The 17,001-nt window shown below is 44.0% G+C and overlaps 1 protein-coding gene across 1 annotated transcript; it reads right to left on the bottom strand.

Moving 5' to 3' along the window:
- Positions 1 to 1,704: 1,704 nt before the first annotated feature.
- LOC148507828 (glutamine amidotransferase-like class 1 domain-containing protein 3, mitochondrial) lies at positions 1,705 to 5,142 on the bottom strand. The gene is made up of 4 exons (XM_088445491.1): positions 4,927 to 5,142; positions 2,906 to 3,077; positions 2,593 to 2,794; positions 1,705 to 2,005 (listed from the first exon to the last, which is right to left on the bottom strand). The coding sequence occupies exons 1-4, from the start codon at positions 5,032 to 5,034 to the stop codon at positions 1,813 to 1,815; spliced, it is 675 nt and encodes a 224-aa protein (XP_088301617.1). The 5' UTR covers positions 5,035 to 5,142; the 3' UTR covers positions 1,705 to 1,812.
- Positions 5,143 to 17,001: the final 11,859 nt, after the last annotated feature.

Here is a 17,001-nt window from a genome sequence, read left to right as displayed (position 1 = left end):
ACTGGAGCTCAGGAGAGGGCAATGTAACTCGGTGCAGGGAGAGGGCCAGACCACAGAAAATATCTGGGCCCCAAAAGCAGTCCCAGTCACTACACCTACTGTAATGTGCCAGGGCTCTACCGCTCGGCGGCTCCCGGTCATTACCAGGCAACAGTGACAACGCACCTCACCGGCCGATGGCCCAGACTTCCGTAGGTGACAGGGACTCCTGGTGGCAGCAGGGTGTTCTGGTCCTGCCTTTTACCTAGAAGATGGGATGTTGTTGTACATGCAGAATATTAGCGGCACTGGTTCTTTCATTAGTGGGCTGGTCTCTCTATGTTATAAGGCCTCCAGCCATGCTACTTAGTGCTGGGTATAGCTTCTGCTTGGAGTTAGGCTGCTGACCCTGGTGTATTCAGTTCTGTTGGATGCCTGTGTTGCTGTGCACCTAGCCGGTCTGATCTATGGTTTCAGGCTTCCTGCAAAACATCTGCTGCTAAGTATTACTTTACTTACTTTTGGAACCATGACAATTGTTTGCCATCATCTGTTACTAGTTCCTGCTGTTATTATCTACACCTCATGTTTCTTGCAAACATCTACTGCCAAGTATCACCTTACTTTTGGTACCGTGAAAATTGTTTGCGATCACCTGTTAGTCAGCTGTTACTAGTTCCTGCTGTTATCTACACACGTTGGATCATTAACCTCATGGTATTGCATATGCTTTTCTATTATTCCAGCCTTGTTCATGTAATCACCAGTCATTTGTTTAAACTTCTACTACTCTGAGTTTAGGACCTGGCAGCATCTCAGTACCAATGAGAGTAATAAGGGAATAAAGGCAGTTGTTATAGGCAGAAGTCCCCAACTATTGGTTCAAGAGTGTTTATGCAACATAGGCAGGTGTTTCATAACAGCTATGCCCTTGCCTGTCATATTGACTCCTGTGTGCCAAAAATAAATATAGGCATTAAATACTGTGGCACAATTTGCCTAAACTTTGTGAATTTGATAATAGCTGTTCATTTAATTCCTCCCCAAATATAAAACTGCTGCAAACTTCAAAGATTAAATACAAGCGCATTATGCTCTTATGAATGCTGATATTTTTCATAGTAAAAGATCAGGTTTTATTCAGTACTCCAAGACCCCTATTTATCAAACATTATTTGTGGGATATTTCCCAAAAACCGCAAATATTAAGTTTCCCCTGAATGTACCAAGGAGGGACTGCATTTCCAACAGCAGCCACAGCCCCTAAAGGATAACACCATCTTCAGATGGCCTCATCCTACAGTAGCCCATGGGCCACTAATTGGCACATTCTTATGGAGACGGAGTCTCAGACTTGTTCTCTGCCGCTTCCTAGTGATGCATGTGCCGCCTGGAGACCTGAACCTGGAAGCAGTGTAATAGCATTACGCTTTCAAGCTGTTTCCAGTTCTTCGCCAGGACAGGCACTTAGCGGAGCCCATCTCCTGGTAAGAGATTGTTAGTAAATGTACGTGAAAATATTAGTTTGCACTAAAAATATTTATCACATCCCCATTAGGAATTGCTTGCAGCCAGGTTGAAGATTCATGCAACTCAATTTACAGATGTGGAAACACAAATGTTCAGATGCATCTTTACACATCTGTTTGTGCATATTTATGGTGTGTACAGAATAACCGATATTCCAAATACAATGCAAACTAAAAAAGCACCAGAATCACCTACTGAATATCAAAATTACATTTTATTCAAGTCAATAAATACACAATTATTCAACATGAAGGAGTTTTATCAGCATATTATAATTCAGCTGTATACATTTTCCTTACTAACTTATATAAGCTTTATTACATCTTTAACCATCTCACCGATGCCATCAAAGATCTCATGTATGGGGCTATTACACATGAAAGCGCTGGTAGTGACCAGTTTATTTTTCGTGTCCACATGAACTTCATTGACCTGTTTGTTGACATGTTTACAGCCAAGCTGTGTAATGGCTCCAGCTGTCCCAGCATGGGGCCACCTGCGGAACAGACAAATGACAGGAGGTTACAATGGTGATTAAATGACAGTGTAAAGTACAATACAAATGTCTTCCACAGTCCCAGGGTTTATTTTTTTACTTATTATCTTGGTTCCTTATAGATAATGACTTCTAGCATATCAGAGATAGGGATCCTGTGGGTGTCTGGCTACCAGGTTGCATAGGGAGTTATTGCTCCACATCCAGCAGAGCCACATGGTGATTACCTCTGATCTATATCACATGTTCTAATTCAAAGAGGGAGGGGGGGGGCAGTGCATTTGCCTCCTTCCTAATCTAGCAATAACGACCAAGCCAGGCCATCGGCCCATTTAACATTTGACAGAAGTGCCAGATAGCCAGTCCTCTCTCTGCGTGGGGATAAACACTTGATAGGTTTCCAGAAGTGTGTGATGGCACAAGTCCTACTAGCGTCCACCCAGTGTATCAGTTATAGTAACATTAGTGTCTGCTTGTTTGTGTATATAATATAGTACAGATTTACTATTTATATAGTACAGAGTACAGAATTATGGCCTTTTAGCCACACACATTGCCCTGTAATCTAGCACATGGCTGGAACATACTTTTCACATTCTGTATCGCAGCCAACGGTGACTTCACACCCAGGGAGCAGTTTTGCAGCCAGCACAGGGGAGATACAGCACAGGCCAATGGGCTTCTTAGCAGCATGAAATCCTTTAATTGTTTCTTCAATAGCTTCTATAACAGAACAGTCCTTCCCTTCCACTGCCCAGGTAGAGAGATTCTTAGCTACTCCGAAACCTCCTGGGTAAGGATGAACAGAGAAGACCGAATGAACAATTCTCCTCATCACATACATTTATCTTACTTACTATTGTTTGTACAGATACACAGAATATGCATCTATCACTGTACCTGGTATGATGAGTGCATCATATTCACTGACTGTCAGATGTGTAAGGTCCTTAATGTTTCCTCTTGCGATCCGCGCACTCTCTGTGAGCACATTACGGGTTTCCTCAGTGGGCTGTCCTTTCACATGGTCCACAACATGCATCTGGTCTATATTGGGTGCGAAAACCACATACTGCGGGAGGAAAACAGAGAGGTCTCCTGATTACACTAAGAATACACACACAGTAACATCACAGGCAAACACACCGCAACATGGGTAAGCTCATAACAATCATATACAGGGTAGAGTTGTATTGCTCTGAGAGAAGCACTGAAGGCCCATTAGGGTACTCAGAAAAAAGGACACAGTGTAACAAGACAGTAACTGATTTAGAGGACTTATGTTGCTATATTGCAGCAGATATTGGTAACTTGCAGCCAAAACAGAAACTGATAGTTATAGTTGGTACATGCAGTTGGAAGGTCGTCGTCACACTATCATACCTTCCCCTACACATGCTGTAATGTCCATGTCCCCAGACACCTAGATGTGATGCAGAATTGGGCAGCAGACACCCCTCCCATTCATGGGTGTAACTACCATAGGTGCAAGGTGTGCAGCTGCTATGGGGCCCAGAGCTGAGGGGGGCTCCATCTTCCTTGTCAAAGTTACACATGTTCTATACATTTCTCACAATTGGGTGGTACATAGGGGCCCTACAAACACCTAATTATGCCCCTGCTCCCATCTATGTAACATTACACTGTAGAATCTCATGAGTTTTAAGTTATATCATAACTCTCCAGAGAAAACATGACAGTATCTAGTAGTTACGGAATTTTGGGAAAGATAAAGACAGATAATGACTTTAGAACACTGAATATGTAACTATGTATTACTTCTATATGCATGGTTAGGGTGTCAGCTGGCTTATTCATGGTGATAGTTTCTAACAAATCGAGGGAGAGAATTTTTTAGTGCTGCCCATTTCCTACTTGAGACAGATAAAATAAATACCATTACCATGGAAAGTGTGGGAATCACAGAGTACCTACCAGGTAAACAGAGGCAAAAAGTTTTACAGTACAGTATGTACATAATTACAGCTGCCAGTCACAGGGGTAACAAGTCCTCTAAGTACTGTATGGTACCATGGCTGCCAAGTCAGCCAGACCCTTATTGTAACACATAATATAGTATAATTTCCACCAAAAAAAAAAAAGTCATGTCTCATCAGTTGGGTTTGATTTATAAATGGCATATTTTGTTATTGCAGCAACATAATAAGAATCAGTGAATAAGAATGAAAAAAATTACAATGTAGCAGAGATATGTGGGCAAACTAATAATGCAGGAAAGGTGGAAATAATACGGCAGGTTTGAGAACTGACTGACTGATTGCTGTAACTATTACTGTAGAACAGTGATTCCCAACCGCAGTCCTCAAGGCACACTAACAGTCCTGGTTTTAGTGATATCCATGCTTAAGCACAGATGGTTAAATCAAAATAACGAAGGTACTAATTAAGTTGCCTGTGCTCAAGTATGGCTATCCTTAAAACCTGGACTGTTAGTGTGCCTTGAGGACCGTGGTTGGGAACCTCTGCTGTAGAATATATTACAGAACTTGCTGGTCTGCACAAGGGTGTATGCAGGTAAATGTATTTCAAACATGAAACAATGTAAGCTACTACAATAACTAATAATATTATTTAGATAAACATTCTTATTAAATTGTGCCAGGACTATAGTTACACTGTATGTTACCCTAAACATTGTAAACTAAGACATTTGTTATTCTTAATCTATTTGTAAAACTGGTACATTATAAAGTGCCCTCTGCTATATGACCGTGTATACAGCAGATGTAAGAAGGGCAGTATGTCTGTAACAAGTCACTGATATTACAGCATCTTGCACAATAATTACTTCTAGCATAATGAAGAAACACAAGTACGTGTATACAGCCTCCATTGTATAAGACCCTGTAATAGTAATAACTTCCATGTGCTCTGTGCAATGAAACACTGATATATCTCACCTGATAGCCAGCTCTGCTCAGATGCACAAACACAGCAGAGGACTCGTGGATCTCACTCCCATCATACACCCCGCAGCCAGAGAGGATCACTGCCACTTTCTTGGACATGATGATTGCAGCACACTGGTGTCACACTGGCAGCAGGAGCCTGGAATACCTGATAGTAGTAGCAGCTGCTGGAGAGAGAGAGAGACTGCTGATGCTGAGAGCTGTGTGTGACCCCGACACTTTTATACACAGAGAGGGGGCGTGTCTAGGGGAGGAGCCTACAGACAGGGAAGTGCTGCCAGCAATTATTCCACTGTAATCATCCATCTAACTAGAGCTTGGGGCTTTCCCACTCTATGTGACTCACCTAGGGAGTGTATTCCAGACCTATTTCATTAGTTTTCCCTAGTTTTAACATTTGAAAATATATTGCAACAGGTCATGTATTCTAATGGTAAAAGGGTTGCGGGCTAGATCGCCTTCAGCTGCAGGACACTGACTTCATCAGTTACCATACACGCAGACATACAGGGGTATTCAATATGGGAGCGAAAACTCAGTTTTTGCGTTAATATCGCACCTATGACGTCATTATCGCAGGTTTTAGTTTTACACTGTATTCAATTTCTAAAGCTGCATACACACACAACGATTTCGTTAATGAACGATTTTAGTAAACGATTTTCTCCCTTGAAAAAATTAACTAAAATCGTTTACTCAAGTTGTTCATTTACTATGTTCATTTAAATGTAATGAACGATTTTTTAGAACTACAAACGATTTTTGCATATTCCATTACTGAAAATCGTTGAGTTGACAAGTCTGACTGAACTACAAACTACAAACTACAAACGTGAACACGCATGAACGAAAATCGTTCATCGTTCGACTTAGAAAGTGAACGATTTTTACAAACGATTATCGTTAAACGATATCGTTTAACGATACTCGTTCAAAAAATCGTTGTGTGTGTATGCACCTAAAGACTTTTCGCAGGTTCGAAAAGTCTTTGAAAAAAAACGGGGATAACTTTTCACCACTGAATAGGTGGCGAAAAAAAAGTGCAGAATTGGGGTTTAGGGGTGCAGGTTTAAAAAAAATAGCCTGCACCCTTCAGAATGACCCCTTGAAACGATCTGTCCCATACCACATGGGAACTGTCAGTTGCCAGAGCCAATCAGCAGGTGCTTTACAGTCAGCGCTGCCGCTGATTGGCTGATGGGACTGCAATGCCCCCCGTGAAGTGCCGATAGCAGGCATTTGGGAGCTATCTGTATGTGTGGCAACACACATACAGATAGCTGTGTTCCGTGGATCGGGTAACTCGTTTTTTTGTTTTAAAACACCCATGGATTACTGCGGAGACCAGCGCTGGATGTAGGTGAGTATGAAATCTTTCTTGCAGGGCCAGGTACCATGGATTTCTACTTGACAAGGGGACCGAACATCTGGTATAGGTAAGTATGTGTGAATGGGTAGGTGTATGTAGTAAACCTATACTGGGCACGGTGTGTGTGTTTTGTCTTTTTGAACTATTTATTTTACAGTGAAATTACAGGTGCCGCATGTCTGCTGGCACTTGTAGTTCCACAAGTGCAAAATGGCAGGCATGCTGGCACTTGTAGTTCCACTGTAAATTACAATAGTGTTACATTATTTGGCCCCCCTATTATCCCCATACCCACCGCTCCAGGGGTATTGGGATGAGCCCCAGGCTTCAGCGTAAGCCTGTGGTGCTCGGGAGAGGGGGGACCCTTTTTTGGGGGGTCCCCAACTCCCCCGAGATCACCGGCTTGCGCTGACCGACTTGGGGTGTAATGCTTTGGACCTGGAGCCCCGGTGATTGAGTCTCCGGGCTGTGGCATTACACCCCGGTCGGTTGGGTCTGGTGCTGGTCTTAAATATAGGGGGTACCCCACGTCGTTTTTGCCCCCTATATTTAAAACCATCACTAGTCCCTGCAGCCTGGTGTTGGTTTCTAAAATGCGGTGGAACCCTACACATTTTGTTCCCTGTATTTTTAGAAACCACCACTGGCTGGCAAGCCTGGGGCTGGTTTGGCTATTGTCATTTTTTTTCTAAATTTTTATTTCCAGAAAATTCCAGTTTTTTTCGCCGATCCAAGTATCGCCGGGTCCCGTTTTCGACGATTTCAAATTGAATACGGGGATAAGCGGGAGCACGCCCGATACTTTTTCACTGGCAAAACCTCCGATGTGCGGCGAAAACCTCGCTGGCGAGGTTAACGTTTCATATTGAATACCCCTCATAGAGTGGGAAGAGTAACCTGTGGCAAGCAAAGCGAACCACCGTGCCCAAAGCGTGGTGAGAGAAGCGAGCCCGCAAAGATACAAATTTCTACTATAGGTGCCGGATAGTACTATCTATAGTTGAGACAAAATAACAGCGCTGTCAGGGCATGGAACCGCACTTCCGCCCTCACTCGACGTCATGCCCGGGTCCTTTAGCTCAAGGGGAAAAGACAGGGCTTAAAGTGGTCCTAGAGAGGTGGTGGAACTCATCACCTTCTGCCCCCTCCCCCTATTAAGCTGCGCTACTCTGAGATTGTGCCTTGCTACTGCCAGAGACACAACTAGGGTTTATGACGCCCAGGGCAAATAAAAATAATCACTCCTTGTAAATATGCCTGGGATGAATACCACATACACACACCAACACTGTTGTGTATAGAAACATTTATAGTGAATAGCAGGGGGCTGCTTAGGACCTTAGGATCATGTAACCTGGATAGTATATAAAAAATCACAATATGTATGTATAGTATATACAATACACAAAAAACACAATATAAATATATTAATACAATAAAAGTCTAAAGGTATATTCCAGGAAGTTTCATAAAAAAAAAACCCTGTAAATACAGGAAAGTGCATTTTGAGCTTGAGTTTAGGTGTGGATCGGTTTCAATTGCGGAAGACAAACAATTGTATTATTCAAACATTTGCATGTGTGTTGTTTGTAATCCGACAAAAAAGAGAAAATGTTCACTAGGTTTGTGAAGAACGTCAATTGATTGTATTCCAAAATGTTTGGATAACCAAACCAATTTCTGGCAGTAGCGTTCGCTGTTTTAAAATGACTCTGCTTAGTAGCATTTAAATAGTGGCAATTGAATATACAGCGGCTGAAATGTTAATCTATCTTGCAGGTATAAGTTGAGGTAGTGATGTCTATTGAAAAATTAGCTCACCCACTTTGTCGTTAGACCGCGGCATCTGTGAATTATTCCCTCGTCAGGCTGAGTCCCACAGTGACCTATAGATGAATCAGTGTAAGGATAAACTGATGGATATAGACAGTATATCGTATATTCCTTTATTGGTGAGATATTGGGCTGCTTGATCGTCTAAGGGGCTGCCACGTCTATGATATGCTGGGTCTCACAGCAAGATCTCTTGTAGGAGAATGTAGGAATAGGTGGTCGGTATGGTTTCAGATGTGTGGGAGCGCTGACCAGCTCTGCTGCTGTCCTGCAACTCGTTAGCGTGTGTGGTGGGGAGTAGATCTATTCCTGGTAGCCGGGCAAGTGTTAATCAGCCTTGTGCTGTGGTAAGTTGCCTCTGTTTCTAAAGGTTGCTCAACGCGTTTCTGTGTGTTTACACACCTTCATCAGAAACGTGTTGTGGGTGATCCAGTTCAGCACCTTCTCCTCTGGGTACGAAGGGGTGCGAGGTTCAGAACCTTCTTTCTCCAATGGGTAGATGGACAAACTATGTCCTGTCTGACAGCCAGTGAGAGCTGTGAGGGGAGGAGTGGGGCAGGGCCTCCCTGCAGCTTTCTACTGAGTCTGTGTTAGGTTGACAATAGCAGCATTATTTAATAGCTATATAGATATATTACTAAAGCCATGCATGTGATAGCTCAGGTCTCCAGGACCAGTAAGGGATTTTCGTCTCTACAGTTTTAATATACATCAAAAGGATGAGCTCCATTTGTCCTTGCAGCAAAGGGGTTAAAAAATATATATATGTGTGTAGAATTTACTGGTGGCTAGAGGTACAGCCTTCTCTCTGTCTATTTAACACAGCACCAGAGACCCCGGAAAGCTTTCTTTGATCCTTCCTGCTTGATTACTCCTCCAATCCAACAGCACTGATTTGGGCGCCGTTAACTGATACCATCAAGGAAAGGGAGGTCTCCAGTCACTTATCCGTTTCCTCTAGCCTAAGCCTGTGCCCCGTCTTCTCACTGACACTGCCACTTCACACAGCTCAGCAGCGTGGATCTCTCCTCACAGGTACCTCACACGGCAAGTAACAAGCTCCGCTCCTCACTGTCTCTGCCTTTCTCTCCAGTGTGCCCACCTACCACACAGGGAGCCTGGCTGGAAAGTTCCAGCATTTTCTATACCACACTTATATAAATAACAGTGCCTTAAACTATAGTTAACTGTATGTAATGTACACTACCCTTTATTTTATATATATTATACTTATTTCCTATACCCACAAGTTAATTTAATAACATTATTTTTCATTGGAATGTCTGTATATGAGTGTGGGGGTTACACCCTCTAAAGTGCGCAAGTAGAGATGGAACCAATTAGATTATAGCTATCATTAATCTAGTATATTCTATAAAATGATAGCTGGAAGCTGATTGGTTCCTATGGTCAACATGTTCACCTGTTCTCTTCAGAAGGATTGCTACATCTCACTCTGTGTTCTTTATATGTATTCTTCTTTTCTATGTGTTTTCTGTTCTATTTTAAAGAAGAACTCAGATAAAAAAAACACTACAAGTTTTGGGTTGAGTTTACTCTATTCAAGAGTTTTAATTAACACATTTGTGCTGCGTGCAGGATTTCTGATAGCCCCAACGGCCCCTCCTCTTTGTTCCTTAAATAGACCACCCATACCTCAATTAGATGTTTCAGGGGAAGAATATCAACTATGTCATAAACAGGCTGACTGGGAGGACAAAATAGAGGAGTGCCGAAGAACCATTAAAAGTGTTGTGAATCCCAGTGCATCCGTTAATGGCTTATACCAGTAAGTTAATTGGCATCTCTTAATGTAGTATATTTTCCTGAAAATACTGTTAGAATCTCTGTTTACCGGACCTCACCTGCCGGGCACTATGACCATTCTGCGCACGTGCGGCCCCCCACTGCAGTCTTTCTCCTGTGGCGTCCGGCATAATGGATGGGCCCCTGAGTATTTCCGAGCGCGGGGAGCCCCATGAGACCCACAGATACACTATATCACTACCACAGTATATGTTAGCCATTTCACTGCCACCACTGAGTATACGTGCTAACAGTATGCATATTTTTGACGCACCACAATGCCCAGCATATCCCTCAAGCTTCTGGCTGCAACTGGGAACTCCTTACAACCTGTACCTGTTGTTAACCCTGTGTTGCCTTGCTACCTGTTTTCTACCTGGTGAATACACACCCTCTGGTTAAGTCATGTTCCGTGTGGGCTTACCCCCTTTGCACACAACTGCCACCTACCACTGCAGTGTCTGCCAATAAATGCTTCCTCTACACTCCAGGCACAGCACGGCTAACTGTAGATGCAAAAGGGAACCAATTTAAAGTGCATTCTAATACATTTTGCTAGAGACATAGGGAAGGTAATTCATTCTACTGAATGATTGCATTAAAAACATAATAAAACATATGAATCATTTGGAAAATATATTTTTAGACACAGCTTTCTTATGAATGACAGTGGCACAATGAAAATAATTATATGAATAAACGACATCCATGAAATCTGAGTCATTACATGCAAACAGCAACACATTCGGGATTTTATTATGTGTAACTAGTATCATTTCCCTATTATATCTATCAGCATTGGCCACATAGATGACTAATATAATATTTGGGTCTCTAGATTATTGTAACATGTCACTATCTGTGGGAAAACCTTATGAATCTTTGCAGCGTCTGAGATCCCTGCTGTTAGACAGGCAGCACCAAGAACTGTCTGAGGGGCCATAAGAGTGTATAATGTATACCAGAATGATTTGCCCAGTCATTTCTAATGTTATGTCTGTAGGTCACTGATTCTATGGGGAAATGTTTCATGCCTTATAAACAGTGAAGAAATGGACCATACCAACCAGATTTTAGCTAGTATTAATGAAGCACATTCTATTAAATTATAGGTAGAAGTCGATTGTTTTCTATGGGCATATTCCTCACTTGTCCACTTCTTCACTTTTTAGACGATCACTCCTCCTCCCCCCTGTGCATCTAACATTAGAAGAGGGATGAGGATCAGTAAAGATTTTGGGGTATAGCACAAATTGCTCATGGGGAGACCATGGGGTAAACAATAGATTTTCAAAGCCATATTTGTATATTTTTCTTTTCTTGTTTATAATGCTTATATATGGAAAATACATTTTACATTATATAAAGAGAAGCCTTATTGTATTTAATATTGTAAAGCAGATTTTATATTATATTAATGTTCTTCTTGCACACTCTGGGCCTGATTCAGAGCCGGACGCTATTTGCGGACGCTCGTTCAGAAAAAGGGGCTGGCTATTTAAATTAAGCGCTCGCTCTTTGCGGTCTGTTGACGCCTCTATGTCTGAATGAGTGTCCGAAACATGCGCTCGCTATTTTGTAAAGATGCCCCTTGGCCGCTTGCATCATACGTCATCTCCGCTATTTATTTGATTAATCGAGTACATCGAAAGGCGTATGAATTGCTCGCTATTCTTGTGGTAGCATTTTCCTACCGCAATCATGCAAGCAGTTCAGGCTAAAAGACAACCAAGTGTCGTGGTCGATGACGCTGCTTTGTTAATTATGCACACCCTTTGGCACGCCTGCGTTCGGATCTCCACTCCCCGTTTTCAAGCACCTTCCCCTGTTACCACCCACAAACGCCTCATCCTGTCACTCAAATTAGCAGGCATTCGCTATTTTGCGAGCACACGATTTCCGACCGCTCTGACTGGTTGGTGCATGCGCATTACAACCCATACGCATGCGCAGATGTATGAACATCGCTCGGAGCGAACGAGCGGCCGCTTATGAGCGGCTCTGAATCAGGCCCTCTGTTTTTTTTGTGCTTCATCAATGTAGCCACCTTTTGCAGATATAACCATCGAATACCTTTGTGGCATTCTTCTACAATGGAAATCCACTAATGATCAGGAATTCGTTCCCAAACTGTTGCAGAAGTGCCACAAATTTAGGTTGCTTTGCTTTCACCCTTTTGTTTAGTTCATCCCAAACCAACTTGATGGGATTTACATCTGGAGATCGTGCTGGCCATTCCATTATTTTCAGCCATCTTGTTCTTTTCCTCAAAGGTAGTTCTGAGCCTGATAAATGTTTTGGATAATATTGTAAAAACAGATCTATAGGAGTATAAAAGTGTCTCTAATCAAATGCAGTAAATACTAATGAATGATATAAAAAATATATAAAGTGCCAATCTAAAAAAAATGTATTAAGCATCCAATGCAACAATAGTTCATAATATTCAATATAAAATTGTTACTGATCAAGGGCCTGATTCAGTAAGGATCGCTATTGCAATCGCAATAGCGATTATGCACACAGTTCAACTTTGATAGTATGCTAATTCATTGCAATCGCAATGCCACCGCTGCACAACATAAGGACAACCACTTTACCTTACACACATCCGTAATGTTAAGCAAGACTACAAAAACATTGGTACAATCGAGCACCATCGCAGCCTCACGCACACTTGCACAAGCTCTAACCTTAGTCAGGAATTGCTAACTTCATCACACGCTATGAGGCCTCAGGGTGCATAGGGCATCACAGCGGATAATTTATGAACGCCCATGCAATGGCATTGAAAAACACTGGAACGCCTGCATTTCCCCGACCCCCCCCCCCCCCCGTCACGACCCACAAATGGCACTTCCCATCACTCACTCTGCAATGGGTCTGCGTAGTCACTAGTTGTAATTTCCGTAACGTGACAATCAAACGATTGCGTGCGTATTAGCAACTGTGATCCAAGCTGTCCACTAAGTACCAGCAATATAAACAAACTGATATATTCATAAATCATAGTAATTCATCATAAATAAACAATTTAATAAACCATTAATGGTTGTGCTTCTCATGGGCTGAGATCAATTTCCTTTAAATTGTGCATGGAAAATACAAGTAAATGAAATGATGTATAGTATGAGATAATAGAGCTGCAGAAACATGGGGGGGGGTTTGTTATCAAAATCATTGTCATTTTCAAGTTTGGGCTTTCACACAATGAGAAGTGTCAGCTTTTAGGAATTACATAAACCCTACACACTGAGGAATCATTCTTTTGTCTACTCTACGCTGTACAAAAACCCTGCATGATGTACCAAAGAATTAGACATTTTATTCATCGGTCCATAAGACCCTTCCTACAGTCCTTACTAGTCCACTGGTGGTGCTTCATGGCCCAGCACAGGCTTTTTTTCATTGCTGCAGAATAGCAGTTCTTAACCCGTAACTTGTTCCCCGAAAACGTTTTTTCTGTTTTATAACTCTGAAATTTACACTATTTTTCAGTTTTTGGTAACCTAAACTTTTATTTTAAACCTCTAGCAGTTTACTGTTTACCTTTGTACCATTGCGGTTTATTCACTGGGCTTGAATTTCTTAACTTTCAATAAAAAATGGGAGTATTGTAAAACTGTCGACCGATAGTGTAAATTCTGTAGTTTTATAAAGCTGCTGTTTAGTTTATATACCCCTGAGTGATGAATCTGCCATAAGGTTGCCTGTACAGTATACACTCCCTCTAGCAATTTAAACACCAGATTTGCAGTGGAGGCAGCCAAGTTAGCAATTCATTTTCATGTGAATATTTTTATCTTTTGAATATGTCAAATGAGTCAAAATCCAAGGTAAATCTATAATGTTTTAATGTTCTCAGACTAAAGCACGCGAATGCTAGCATAAGCATGAGAGGAGATAAGCACCCTGTTTTTTATTGTAGCAGTACTGGTTAGAACTGTTTTTTTGGTCGCAGTCATGTTATTGGTATTTGTATTGAGTCAATCCGAGTTTGACAGCCTATCAGGGACCTGTTTAGGCGGGCTCTGTTTAGAGTTATCAGTGCACTGGGAGGAGTCAGCTTCCTCTTTTCCAGTTGTGATCGTCTGGATAAGTACCTCAGTGTCACTGAAGCCATATATTTTGTCTTCCTATCATATTTCCTTGCTTATTCAGCAGTATATCCCTTTTACTCTGTCTTTTCTTTCCATCCTCATATCTTTATTAATTTTCCCCCTCCCCTCTTTTCCCTATTTTACATTCCCCCCCTGCTCTTTTACAGTCCCCCCTCCTCTCTTCCCACTGTCCTTTTTTGTGTGCAGCCCCATTTTATTCAACCCCCCCTCCATTCTACTTCTCCCCACTGGGCACATTCATACTGCTGCCATGCCCCATCTCCGCTGAGATGCCCCCCTCCCCATCGATTGCTGTAGGCGGCCTGGCCTCTAGCTTTGGCGGCCATCTCTCCTCACACGTGCGGGGCGCGTGCACTGCACCCGCGCGTGTCCTCCGGCCCGGCTGCACCCGCCGTGCCCGGAGTGTTTGTTAGTGCACCCGCTCCCCCCCATCCAGCCGGCAGGCATGGCTGGTGCGAGCGGGTGCTGCATCGGGACCCCCCCCGCTCACCAACCACTTCAATGAGGCCGGGCAGCGCGGTGTCCTCAGACACTGCGCTAAGCCCCGCCCCCACAAGTAGCGGGCGCCATTTTAGGTGCCTCAGCCCCCATAGACACAAATGTCACCGCGGGGCGCGTGCACTGCACCCGCGCGCGTGACCTCCGGGCCGGCGACACCCGCCGCGCCCGGAGCATTGGCTAGTGCACCCGCTACCCCATCCAGCCTGCAGGCATGGCTGGTGCGAGCGGGTGCTGCATCACCCCCCCCCCCCCCCCCGCTCACCAGCCGCTTTCATGAGGCCAGGCAGCGCGGTGTCCTCAGACACTGCGCTAAGCCCCGCCCCCACAAGTAGCGGGCGCCATTTTGAGTGCCCTGAGCCCCCATAGCCACTATGTCACCACGGGGCGCGTGCACTGCACCCGCACGTTGCCTCTGGGCCGGTGACACCCGCCGCACCCGGAGCATTGGTTAGTGCACCCGCTCCCTCCCCATCCAGCCTGCAGGCATGGCTGGGGCGAGCGGGTGCTGCATCGCGCCCCCCCCCCCGCGCTCACCAGCCGCTTCCATGAGGCCGGGCAGCGCGGTGTCCTCAGACACTGCGCTAAGCCCCGCCCCCACAAGTAGCGGGCGCCATTTTAGATGGCCTGAGCCCCCATAGCACTCAAATGTCACCCTCCACTGCTCCAGGAGCGGGGAAGGTTTTTGCTGCTGACACCTGACAATGGGCACCCCCTTTCCAGGGGTCAGCTACTTGCCAGCACAGCTGGGTTGAGCTATTCACCAATGAGCCACATTGCCATGGACAGCCATTATGGTGATTCAAACCACAATACCCCGTTAATTCAGCAGTTCTCATACCCAGGTTTAGCCCCTTTACCACCTGTTACCAGCGTTCCCATCAGCGGTTTGGCCCACCATAAATTTCAATAGGTATTGCGCCGCCCGCTGCATATTTTGGTCAGGGTTTTAGCCAGCGGACACTTCTGCCTGCCCTTCCTGTCTTTTCCCAGCAATTTATTAACCCTCAATTGCCCCATGCTCTGGGCCATCATGTACCGCAGGTGCTACACCCTTCGTGTGATCAGCAGTTTCTTTCCACTTCGACCGTACATAACCCTTACCCGTAATTTATCTAGCAGGTGCCCAGGGACATTTTTACAGCTGAATCCCACCCTATAACCCCCCTTGCCTCTGGTCCCACCACCTGTCAGGCCTCCCACCCCTCCGCACCCCACCCAAATTCATCCACATCCCCCTCTGTCTGCCTGAGCCGGAACTCCCATCCCTGTTGCTTTTTCAGCTTCAACTTTGTATATTACTAATGTTGATGTCCCCAGTTCGCAGAGCATCGTGTCACCAGCGTCTTTGGCTCCTGCTGCCAATGTCACGGAGGACGTTCCGGCTTTATCGATTCAAGTCGTGGTGGGCACATCTCACAGCGCGGGACAGGAATCAGTTTCCACGGTCGGGGCCGCTACTCCATCGACGTCTGGAGCAGGTGAGATCACTTCACCACATAACACTGCCACGTCATCACACTCTGAAGTCTCATACGATTCATCTGGCTCAAGCGAAAAACCGCACAGGCTCACGTGTTAATTTTTTTTAGAAGAAAAAAGGGAAGCGTAAGCACAAATAGATTCCGCAGTTATGCAGGCAGCTCGGTTCCAGATGCATCAGGTGATGCAGTTCATTGCTCTAATACTGCATTTTTGCGGGGGTTAGATAGGTTTGTTAAGAGATAAAAAAAAAAGAAAAAAAAGAAAAAGGGTTTCGTTTGCCCGTTGTTCGTCCAATTTTTTGTAAAATAGCGGTGAAAGCCAAAGGAACTTTAAGTCAGCTAGGGATTACCCAGTTGTTGTGGGGAAAAAATAGCGGCAAAAGTGGATGCAGGCCTGTTTCCCATCTCCTCCCTTAGTCTATTGTCGTTTTCCCCTTTGGGTGTTGTTCCTAAAAAGGAGGCCGGTAAATTCCGGTTGATCCAACACCTGTTCTATCCAGAGGGAGAGTCCGTTCACGACGCTCTAGATCCAGGCGAGTGCAGCGTCATTTATCGATCTTTGGAGGATGCCTCTATGGTGGGTGCACAAATTCGGTTAGGGAGCCCCATTGGCGAAGAGTGACAGAGTCCGTTTTTCAGGCTGATTCTTTCAGATACTTGGGTTTCAAAATTGATGCGTCATATTGCGTGGATAAGTGTTTGCCAATGGTATTCTCCATTTCCTGCTCCTTTTTTCGAGTGTTTCAGCTCTTTCCTACAGTGGTGCATTCAGCCAGGTTCAGGGCAGTCAAGTATAGTCCATTATTTAGATGAATTCTTATTGGTAGAGAGGGCCACAGCAGGCGTAAACAAAAAAATAATTAAAAAAAAATTAAAAAAATTAAAAATAAAATAAATAAAAATAGTGAACTAGTTTGAATAGTGAACTTAAGGTCGACATGCGCTTATGGGGCAC

The sequence above is a fragment of the Taudactylus pleione genome, unplaced genomic scaffold (genome assembly GCF_031769625.1).
Source record: "Taudactylus pleione unplaced genomic scaffold, aTauple2 ptg000381l, whole genome shotgun sequence".
Taxonomy (NCBI): Eukaryota; Metazoa; Chordata; class Amphibia; order Anura; family Myobatrachidae; genus Taudactylus; species Taudactylus pleione.
The sequence above is the reverse complement of the archived record's forward strand: the minus strand, read 5'-3'. Positions and strand labels throughout refer to the sequence as shown.